An 11651-nucleotide genomic window follows, 5' to 3' on the forward strand; every position below is an offset into this window, starting at 1 on the left:
CAGAAAAGGCATTGAACGGCTCTTTTTATGACCAGGTAATGTCTCTTATCCTATTTATTTGTAGGACCCCCTCTGAATACAAAACAACTTGTTTTTATTTTCCCTTTAACTTTCAGAAGCAAAATCCAAGATTGCTGACATTATAGCAAAATAAGGACATTTTAGTGTTTTAACCACATGGCGTTATAAATTTGCTGTTACCAGAATGGCAATGACCAAGTCGTAGTGCATTACTAATACAAAACTTCATAGTATTGTAGTGCTATGGTAGTTAACTTTCAATGACTATTACAGCATGCCACAGGAGGTAAGGCGTGCATTAAGGGGCTACGGTCTATAAAGCCATTCTGCAGTATTGTATGCTTATTGGTAATATTTTGATAGGCACGTTATCAACATTTATCTCATATTTTGCCAAAATTCAACATGGTGTCCAAAAACCCTTGAACAAGCAAATAACCTAGATCTCATCTATATCTGAACTGACCCCTGATCTCAATAGCATAGCAGCAGGTGGAGCCGGTGTGATTTATGACAGGAGTGGAGCCCTCTGTCCATCCTCATGATGCCTCAGTCTCAGAGGTAGAACATCTGAAGTTTGGGGTGACACACCTTAAATGTTGTGCGCAAAGATTGGCTTGCAATTTGCCAGTTGCAAAAAAGGCCTGTTGCCTCCAACTAAACTCTATAGACTGATCAGGAAGTACAATACAATCCTATTAATTCATTTCATAGAACTATCCAGAAGATTGGGCAATAGGACTACCTCATTCCACACATTAATAGAGAATACTCTGTAGCATCATTGAGGCAGACATGGGCGCTGCTAGGCAGGGGGAAATGTTACAGATTCTAAGGGCCCAAGCACTGACAGCACTGACAGGGCCCTTATGGGGGCCCAAAAATCAAATCTTTCGTGGTGCCCCCCAACATTTTTGGAGGCAGACACAATTTACATTCACATGTGTGCCAGCAATACTTCATGATGCCAAAGGTCTTACAAAGGTATGATAGTGTGGCCATTACTAGGGGCATGGGTGTACACTGACTGTCATGCCAAAGAGCCTAGTTCTGTGAGCAGAGAGCATGGCAAGATTGTTGGAATTGGAGGAATGCAGCATCCCAGGCAGAACATTTGGTTTCATAGCCTTCAGATAAGCTGAAGCCGACCCTGAAGCAACTTTGTAGACCTTGGCCTTGACATAGGCAGCCAAACCAGTGCATATGCAATACTACTGTACAGGTAGCACTGCATAACAGGTACTGTACATTAATTGATTCATAGTAATTTTTGTTTGAACAATAATTTGGACCTGCACACAATCTTATGTGCTTAAATATTCACAAGTGAATGGCTTTATAGACCTGAAATCATTATGTTAATATTGATTTTGCTATATGAAATGTTGGCCATCTTGGATTTTGTAATGGATTTAGTTTATGTGATGGCTGACTTCAGTCATGTAACACATATTACCAATAAAAGTCAATAATGGCTGAAATATGCCAATTTTGCCAAATATGTCAGCCATCTTGATTTTCCCACTAAAAAACAAGCAAAACATTGGAAACAAGTGGTTTTCTATTAAATGTTGTCCTGGAAATTAAAAAAAAAAGATTAACTGAAGAAATTCAATCCTTAAAACAGCATTAATGGCGAATGTTCTGTACACAATGGCAGCCATCTTGGATTTGCCATTAAATATTAAGGAAAAAATTGGAAACAGGTGGATTTGTATTCGGGGGGGTCCTAGAAGTAAAAAAAATGCTGAATGGAAAAATCTATATGAAATGTTCCTAAACTTACAACTGAACCTGCACTACTAGTCCAGTGCCACTTTGAGTGGAGATTAATTGATGAATGTAGATTCAATGTGATTGGCTCAGTGCCTGCCAAACTGTCTGTTAGGCCTACCTATGTCCAAGTCCTTTGGAGAAAAAAAACATTGGTTGTATGATTTGGAAAGAAGGGGGGGGGGGGGGGTGTGACCCGTGCATGCATGATGTTAATATTTCAAAAGGATCTCCAGCAAATCAGACATACTGTCAGCGCTGGGCTGGAGGAGAAAAAGGGCCTGGGTACGTTTGGCTTAAAGGGACCCCTCATAATTAGTAGTGCAGAACTGACTCATCGGTGGGACCTGCACCCTTTTGGGCCCCTATTTTCAGAAATGTAAAAAAAAAAATGCATGCTGTTATGATATGAATCAGTTGTGTGCATGTCATACAAAAAAAGAATAAATAGCATTGAGTTTTGCACGATAAAATGTTGAAAAGCCTTACAGGTTGGAATGTGCCATTCTTGTTTAGGTCGCAATGTATTCTGGGCCACCAAAATCAAATCGCTAAGGGCTGAGGTTGTCCATTCATCGCCGCATGAACATGGCTTCTGTTCAGACTTTTCAGGCCGAACCAGAATGCACTGCAAGTCTAGATGACAACACTGCAAGCAATATTGAAAAATATGCAAACAAGGGTGAAATAGGGAAACTGCTTACCAATGTAGCATTTGTTGTTTGTTAAGAACTGTGCATGGTGAGCTAACTTATCAAAGCAGGAATGAGGAAAACATAATTGTACTAATAGATCATCTTTATTGTCATTACACATGTAATAACACAGAGTAACTAAATGCAGATTAGTATCTAATGAAAAGTACAAAGAACTGCATATGTACAGAATGTGCAACATTTACAGATGAATGCAGTATTTACAGAATAAATGTGCATTGTACAGCTTGTATGTCGTACAATTGTCTACTAGTGTAGTAGACCTATGCTACTGCCTTCACAATAGCAACCAAGGTTACAGCCATAATGCTCTGGTTATTACAGATGTTTTGTGTACCAAGGTATCACAAGAGAACTTCTTTTCACAGCCATGCAAGGTCATCAACCCACAATGCATTGCAAACTACACAGGAATGATGAGAGATTTGCTACACCTTCTCATACAAACTAACAGAAAATATTGTATATGCCAAATAGCTGACATAAACATTAATAAGGCCAGTGGATCTTTTAAAGACTCTTTAAAGATATCTTTTCTGTCCACCATAACAGGAGTGTCAGAGAAGGTTTTGTATTTTATTTTTATTCTGCTGCGGCGGAACAAAGCAATTTGTTAAAAGTGATAGAGTGTAAATAGAGCAATATTACTGCCCTGCAAAGCCAAAAGGCTATAACTGCACAATTTGTCAAATTAACACTATACTGACATTGACTCCATGCAACACATCCTTTCTTTTGACAACATTTTTAGATATTTATCTTGCAATTTCTCATTAAAACAGTGTTTGCCTGGGATCCATAATAATTTCCAAGGAGTTTTCTTAGTTTCTACGGTCACATAGATCAATAGCAGCTCCCACATAGCGTTTTTTAGTCATCTGCTGATCGTTTGCAGGATACATACACCAGATCTTTAAAAAAAATAATGTAAGACAGTTGGGGGGATAGGTGGGGGTTTTGCAGAGATGGAATAGGCTGTTAGGACCAAAATGGGTATAGCAGAGAGGGCACGAGGCAGACGTAAAAACCAATGACCATGAGAAAGTTATTTCTTCCTATATTGAAATTAATTAATGTCTTAAATTTCAACAATATATAGCCAATTCCGTTATTGTGTAGTAGAGATACCTTACGTCAATAATTTAACAATTTATTTTTTAACAAACTTTTAAGAATGTACGGTTGATAACACTGTATGCAACATTTCAAAATTTGTGTGTTTCAGCTTGTCTCTGTCTGCATGTATCTGTGTGTGTGTGTGTGTGTGTGTGTGAGAGAGAGAGAGAGAGAGAGACAGACAGAGAGAGAAGCATTAGGAAAAACCACAAGTCAAGGGGACTGGCTTCTTCCACCTTCCCCTACTCCTCATCCTCATAGTCACTGCTGTTTCTCACAGGCAGTGAAGTCCAAAATAAGCTCTTGGTTGGTTGCATGAGGGGAACCAGATTCCTCACAATGTCTGTCTTACTGTCCTCCTCTACGCCCCGGTCCTGTGCCCTCAAGGCATTGGGAATACAGGGCCGGAAACTCTCCTGAAGGAAATCTAGCTCTGTGAAGTTCTCCTCCTCGTGGGACGTCTTCACGAATATCGACCGCGACCAGCGTCGCAGCTGTATGACTTTAAGTTCAGAAAGTTTGGGCATCTCCTTGACCTTTGTGGCACAGTGGCCATCTGTCCAGGCCCTGATTCTTTCGTTCTGTAGCTCGATTACCTCCACTTTCTGGGAATTTGAATTGGCCACGACCGACACAAAATCTCCAAAGTTGTACATTGCCCCTTCTTGTCTGTGTCTCATCTGCTGTTCCACCCCTTGATGGAATCGGTGCGAGCTCATGAGTGTGTGCCCCGGTTCAAAGAACTTCAGGGTGATGTCTTCAGTGGATGTGACATCAGAGTTCACCAGTGATACGAGGGAAGACAGCAGACGCCAGTTTCTGTTTTGTACGCAGCAGTTATCCACCCAGTATATAATGTGCCTGATGTCACGCTCTTTCTCCAGCGCTGCCCCATAAGCTGAGGCGATCTCTTTCGCATTGCGCCCCGCGATGCCCTCGTGCCAGACAACAGAGATGGTTTTCCTCTTATCAGAGTTCTGTCCAACTGGTGCGAAAGTCTCATGGTAGGCTGCAATGCGCTTGGTGGACACGGCACACTTGACACCAGGCATGCGCGGGAGCAAGATCACCTTCTGTAGACTCACACTTCTGACAGAGGTGTCTTCGGACCACTCTCTGTCTGCGTCAAACATGTAGTACAGCCCGATCTCTTCTGATTCTGTTTTGTGTTGCTGCCACGTTTCGCACTGATGACATGATTTCTCTGAAGCCTCCACCTGGTGATCAACCCTCAGATGCTGGTCCTGCAGCACGCAGCTCTCACATTCCTCCTCTCCAACCTTGGCAAAGCCAATGTTCATGTTCTTAACGGCTTTACGATACGTCTCATAAGAGCATTTGTTGCCTTTGTCTATGTAGTCCGCATACATAAGTTTGACACTAACGTCACTGGGGAGGTAACGGCGGCATGGTGTGTGCCTCCTCTGGTACTGAGTGACCGGATGACAGGACTCAATGTGGGCATTCAACAGATCCAAGTCCAGCTTGTTGGCTGCTTCGTGTCTCCCTCTCCTGTCAATGGGTGGAGTAAGAGCCTGTGTGCCATCTTTGGTAGGGCTGCTCATGACCGACACAACCAACCTGTCATTGCTCGGGTGGTAGCCGAGAGTCGACAGAAAGAACATCTTACACACTTGCTGTGGGATGTTGTTAGCATCTTTTAGCCTGTAGATAAAGGACCTGCTCCGCCGACTTGGGCCAACAGAAGCTCTTGCCTTCTGGACTTGGCTCACACTGTTAAACATATAGTAACGTCTGTCTCCGTATGGCATGTCCCAGTACTCGCTCCAAATCTCTCTCCGTCTGCCTTCTGGAATTTTCTTAGAGCAAAGCCGTCTGCATTTCTCTCCGCATGGTTCTCCCATTGGCGGTTTACCAGCGAGGGCTGAGTCTGTTGATCTTGAAGAGTGCAGGTCATCTTCAGGAAACTGATCGGTTGAGACTGGCTGCTCCCTCGCTTCCGGTTCTTCGGAGGAACTGGAGGCTGCATTTTGCTGAGCTTCTGCAGAGGACACTGAAATAAATGAATAAAAAAGCATATTAAACGGATGCAGCCAACAGATGTTGCTGCATTCAATACAGTGGCAGTTCAGTGTGAATATCTAATATTATACATGTCTGTCAAACACATTGTTTTTTTAATGATATTGTGTTTAATCTTAATATGTGTTTTCATTTATAAATAACTTTTTTTCCTCCTATAAGAGCAGTCACACCACAGGACACCATAAAATGAACCTAAGCATTGCGTGACAGAAAGATTGCAATATGAAGACATATTAAGAGGTTAAGAGTCACCTTAAACTTCCACAGCACTCTCCAATAACTGAGGTACTGACTGGTTAGGAGCCAGTCTTTAAGACCCTTGTAGTTGGCCTTGCAGCTGCCCATTCACAAACACTGACATACATGTCACCCCACAGGACGCAATTTGTGTTACGAAATTGAACTTGTAGTTAATATTACTATCTAGAGTTTTTTCACATTCAGATATCTTAATATAAAAGTTAATATTTATGCAATCATGCCAAATGCTTCATACATTATTCAAAATGTTGTTGGTTAATTTATATATGTATATTCTATTCCAGGTTTCATTAATGTTACAGTCACACCGCAGGATATTTGATATACAGCTCCAGGCCTTTTTATTAGAATAGCATGAAAAAGTTGATTTATTTCCATAATTCCATCAATAATGTTAAACTGTCATGGATTATAGATTCATGGCCCAGTTTTTTTAACTATTCCAATCATTCAATTGTTTATTTTTACATATTTTGGTCTTCCAGCTCAAAAAACCCATGAATTGGGGAATTCGCATCATTAGAATATTGTAATAAAATCAAAATCTTCTTTAGCAAAATTCGGGTCACATCAAATCAGTTGAAATTTGGTACTTTCTACATAACATGCAATGTTCAATACTTGGTTAGGACTCTCTCTGTCTTAATAACGGCCATGATGCGTTTAACATTGAAGTCAAGGGCAGAAGCGGTGCATGGGAGTTATGGAAACCCAGATATCCTTGATAGTTTGCTATCAGCTGTTCTTGTTTGTTGACCTGGTGACCCACACTCTTCAATATACCCCGTAGATTTCCATGCCACCTTTTGGGACTTTGGCGGTATGGACATTCTAACGCACCAGAAATGAAACCCCATTGAAAATGAATGGGGATTATCCTAATAATGTGAATTCCCCAATTCGTGTTATTTTTTGCAATTAATCTATAATCCATGACAGTTTAACATTATTGATAAAATTATGGAAATACATCAACTTTTAATGCTATTCTACTAAAGTGGCCTGGAGCTGTTTGTGGAATGGACGATGTGAAGCATTTGTCTCACACTTTTGAATGATACCTTACCTAGGAAATACTGTGGTTAGTTACACACCTGGTCAAATATAGAGGTGTGCTAAAAGCAGAAATCACCCTAAAAGTGTGCCCCATCACCATATTTTACCACAATATAATAGGGGACCATGCTGCTACTTTATATAATATGTTTATAAAAATTAAAACTTTTCATTGCTATTCTAATGGTAATTTGACCTGTCATCAAATCCAAAGGAAAAAATAACGACACCGTAACATATTCTCTTGCAGGGTCCAGAGCGAGCATTCCATCTTGAACTTCTTCATACATGTATGTATAGGGATTAGACAATGAAACTGAAACACCTGCCATTTTAGTGTGGACGGTTTCATGGCTAAACCTGGTGGCCAAACTTCATTAATTGCACATTGCACCAGTAAGAGAAGAGTGTGAAGGTTCTATTAGCAGGGCAAGAGCACAATTTTGCTCAAATATTGCAATACACACAACAACATGGGTGACGTATCAGAGTTCATCAAAAAATGAGAAATCTTGAGCATGTGTGGCCGATGCACCTTTGACCAAGACAGCATGGCTGGATCTCAAATGGCGCACTTGTGCACTTCAGGCACTATGTTTCAGTGCGTAACTAATACGGCATACACACTGAAACATGGACACTGAAGTGCACAAGTGCACCATTTGAGATTCAGCCCATGTCTTTGTGATGTTTCAAGAGCCACGATATCGAAGGTAATGTCTGGGTTAGCAGCCAAATGTCCCTTTCAGACAGCTTCCTCTTGCGCTCACAGTAAATCCTGTTGGGTGTAGTTCATCCTTCTTTGTGGTATGCAGACATAACCTTGGATATCGTGGCTCTTGATACATTCATTCATTCATTCATTCATTTGTTTATTTGGCTAGGGCAATGCACATTAATCAATACATCAGCTTGAGAGCTTCGATATAAACATGCAAGAATTAGCATAGATGCTAAATTTCATCACAACACAAACATTAGGTACATGAAAAATACAAAAAGTAAAAGTAAAGTAAAAGTAAAACTTTTGATTAATGGGAGCATGACTGATTTGTTTTCAGCCACTGTTTGAGGGTCAATTTGAAGGTGTTTAAGTTGACACACTGTCTTGGTCAAAGATGCACCATTAACACAAGCACCAAGAATTTCTCCTTTTTTGAACTCTACCCATATTGTTGTCTACATTGCAATATTTGAGGAAAAAATGTGCTCTTACCCTGCTAATTGAACCTTCACACTCCGCTCTTACTGGTAAAATGTGCAATTAATGAAGTTTGGCCACCAGAGACTGGTTCAATTTAGCCATGACACCTCCCACACTAAAATGACAAGTGTTTCAGTTTCATTGTCTAACCCCTGAATGTATACAATAAAGGTTCTATAGTTCAAACACAAGACTGTAGAGAACTATATATTTGATAGGGAAAGCTCACCTTGCGACTTGTCTGCAACACCTGACATGTAGTGTTGTTTGACATCTTCAGCTTCCGTTTTGTGTTGGTGCAATGTTTCAAACTGGCGAAATTTATCTAGAGCCTCCATCTGGTGAGCCCTCAGATGCTGGTCCTGCAGCACACAGCTCTCACTTCCCTCCTCTTCCACCTTGGCTGAGCCATTGCTCATGGATTTAACCGCTTTACGATAGGTCTCGTAAGAGCATTTGTTGCCTTTGTCTATGTAGTCAGTGAACATACGTTTGACACTCATGTCACTTGGACATGACTCAATATGAGCATATAACGGTTTCAAGTCCAGTTTGTTGGCGGGTTTGTGTCTCCCTCTCCTGTCAATGGGTGGAGCTAGAGAAGGTTTAACTTCTTTGACATCTCTGCCCATGACCGACAAAACCAAGCTGTCATTGCTGGGGTGGTAGCCTAGGGTCGACAGAAAGAACATCTTACACACTTGCTGTGGGATGTTGTCTGCATCTTTTAGCTTGTAGATAAAGGACCTGCTCCGTCGACTTGGCCCAACACCACAAGCTCTTGCCTTCTGGACCTGGCTCACACTGTGAAACACAAAGAACCGTTTGTCTCCGTACGACATGCGCCAGTAGGCGCTCCAGATCTCTCTCCGCCTGTCTTCCAGAATCTTCTTTGAGCACTGCCTTCTGCATTTCTCTCCACACGGTTCCCCTATTGGCGGTGGAGAAGATGATGCTGATCCATTCTCTGTGCTTAAGCGTGGCATACCAACAGGAAGACCTGGGTCTAATGCTGTGGCACGAGCAATCAAAGGCGCTATAATTTCTGTAAAGAAGGCATCCTCTATTGCAGTGGGTGAAACAAGGGCAGGAGTGGGCTCTTCAACAGCTACATCGCCGGCCGCCTCTGGTGTCCTTGTATTGTGCAGGTCATCTTGAGGACGGAGATCGGTTGGGACTGGCTGCTCCATCTCTTCCGGTTCTTCGGGGGAACTGGTGGCTGCATTTTGCTGAGCTTCTCCTGAGACAGGCTCACAGGAGGCTGAAATTGTTAAAAGTAATATATATATTAAACACGTACAGCCAGCAGACAACATTATTTTTGTACACAATGCAGTGACAGTAGGTCTACAATTTGAACAGTTATCATTATGATATCGGACAGTCAAAAGAATTTCAAATAGTCATTGGAAAACAGGTGGCACATGTTTGGGGGACTCACTTCCATTTGCACTTCCTAATAAAAAAAATATGTGCCAAGCCAGACAACGTAAGATCATTTCTGCTACCAATACTTTTTTACAAGTGTAATTCAAAACATCAAAGACAAACATAGATTTTCAAGAAAGTTCATCCTCCCTCCTCGGGGGCGTGGCTACACACACATACACACACACACGCACAGCTTCTCGTGTGTTCAGCAATTCAGGGAGGGCTTTTTAAAGGGCATAAAAACAAGCATGATATGCAGTCATAGCTACAGACCAGCTTGTCCATTTCACATTTTAGTCCAAACTGCAGGCTGCTAAAGCAAAGCACAATAGCTACACGTACAACAAGTAAGCTTGGAAAATTGTGTACAGTCTGGCTATCAGATTCTTCTTCCACCTTGATAACACTTTGTGAATACGTTTCCTCTTGGCAAGCGAATGTGCTGCCCAGTTCAGTAACACCGTCATATTCTAGATCAGCATCGTTTCGTCTATCTCGTGCCACATAAAGCTAATTTTGCAGACTACCTCTGTCCGGAAAATCCTTCTCCTCCTCCTCCATCTTCCTTTTCAGTGACCGATGAACTTCGGACGTTTCAGCAAATTCAGACATGGTGGATATTACGACCGTTTGCTTGAGAGGAATCCGATCAAACTCTCTCGAGCATAAAGAAAAAATGCATTTGTATGATACTGTTTGTAACACTAAACATTATATAAAAGGTCCTTAGCGCCACAGAGCAAAATACATGGAGACAGAACAGTGAATGTTTGGTTTTGTTGTGGACTTGCTTTTTCCCGTCATGTGTTCGTCGGATATCCTGTTGAGCTTGTCAAAATAAAAGTGCAATTTGTGCCAGCCCAAAAGAGGCAAACTGGATGGCTGGGAAAAGTCAGGAGTTTATGAATCAGATTATGAATTGTTGGTGTGTGCTTAATTACTATAATTTATATATCTATACAGTACAGGCCAAAAGTATGGACCCAACTTCTCATTTAATTAACACTAGAACTACCACGGAGGGGTCAATTGACCTTTTTACCTAAAAGCCCCACAAGGGGGTCATTTGACCCTTTGGACCCCCTGCGGACACTCCTTTTGTTGTGGAAATGTGGCTGTTAGCAGCTCACAGCTGTCACTTGAGACACAGAGTGTGTGTGTGTGTGTGGATCATTTCCAATGCCTGTTGAGTGCTGTATCTCTGCATCTTCGTTCCTTGGAGAGGAGCTTCTTTCACCACAACATTTTTGAGGGAAATTAAGCAGTAGTCCACATGCACTGGTATTTATCCATCTAACAATTGCCAGGTTGCATTCACATGAGTCGTTATGGTCACATGGCATGGGAGATTCACACGTTACAGTTTTTCGATTGGTTTGGCTAATTTCTCGAAACTGAGATGACTTTCTCAAAACAACACGGACAAATCCCCAAACCAACTTGCAATTTCCCAAAACAGAATGGCATTTTTCATTGCTTTCATCAGATATCAAATGCTTTGTACATGTCTCAAATGTTTAGTACATCTCTGCAGATGGATATGTACAAATACCCTTCAGTTGACATATTCAGCATACATTCAGCACATTTTCCAAATAAATTCACCTTGCTTATCTAAACGAATTAGACAATTCTCAGTCTAATGGTTGCCCTCTCCAAAACACGTCAGCATTATTTCATTGTGTAAGTCATCATATGCAAAGTGGTCTACGTAGTTCCCAAAACTGTCAAGGACATCATATTTTAAGAATTTCATTACATAGTAAAATTCATGACAGAGTTCAACAGGTCAGATGGTATTGTAACTTTACTAGTTAGTAGAAAATAATTTTACAACCGTGTATACTACAGTTTCCATGTTATTTGGCTAATTTCATGACATTTTTGTCAAACGACATTCTGTTTTGAACAATTGCTAGTTGCTTTGGCATTTGTCCATGTTATCTCTGTTTTGAGAAATGAGCCAAACCCATGAGAAACCTGTGATATATGGGCATTACTTTCTGTATATGAATTTACAGTAAAGA

At 41.2% G+C, this 11651-nt stretch overlaps 1 protein-coding gene across 2 annotated transcripts; it reads right to left on the reverse strand.

The window, feature by feature from the left end:
- Positions 1–2574: 2574 nt before the first annotated feature.
- Positions 2575–10408, reverse strand: LOC134450441 (uncharacterized). 2 transcript variants are annotated; one of them, XM_063200285.1, is made up of 3 exons: positions 10152–10408; positions 8423–9454; positions 2575–5628 (listed from the first exon to the last, which is right to left on the reverse strand). In XM_063200285.1, the coding sequence occupies exons 1-3, from the start codon at positions 10234–10236 to the stop codon at positions 3869–3871; spliced, it is 2877 nt and encodes a 958-aa protein (XP_063056355.1). In that variant the 5' UTR covers positions 10237–10408; the 3' UTR covers positions 2575–3868. The 2 variants fall into 2 exon arrangements, with proteins under 2 accessions (XP_063056355.1, XP_063056354.1); XM_063200284.1 differs by having other exon boundaries at positions 2575–5640.
- Between the last annotated feature and the right edge of the window lie 1243 nt (positions 10409–11651).

Source organism: Engraulis encrasicolus, chromosome 6, assembly GCF_034702125.1.
Source record: "Engraulis encrasicolus isolate BLACKSEA-1 chromosome 6, IST_EnEncr_1.0, whole genome shotgun sequence".
In the NCBI taxonomy this organism is placed as follows: Eukaryota; Metazoa; Chordata; class Actinopteri; order Clupeiformes; family Engraulidae; genus Engraulis; species Engraulis encrasicolus.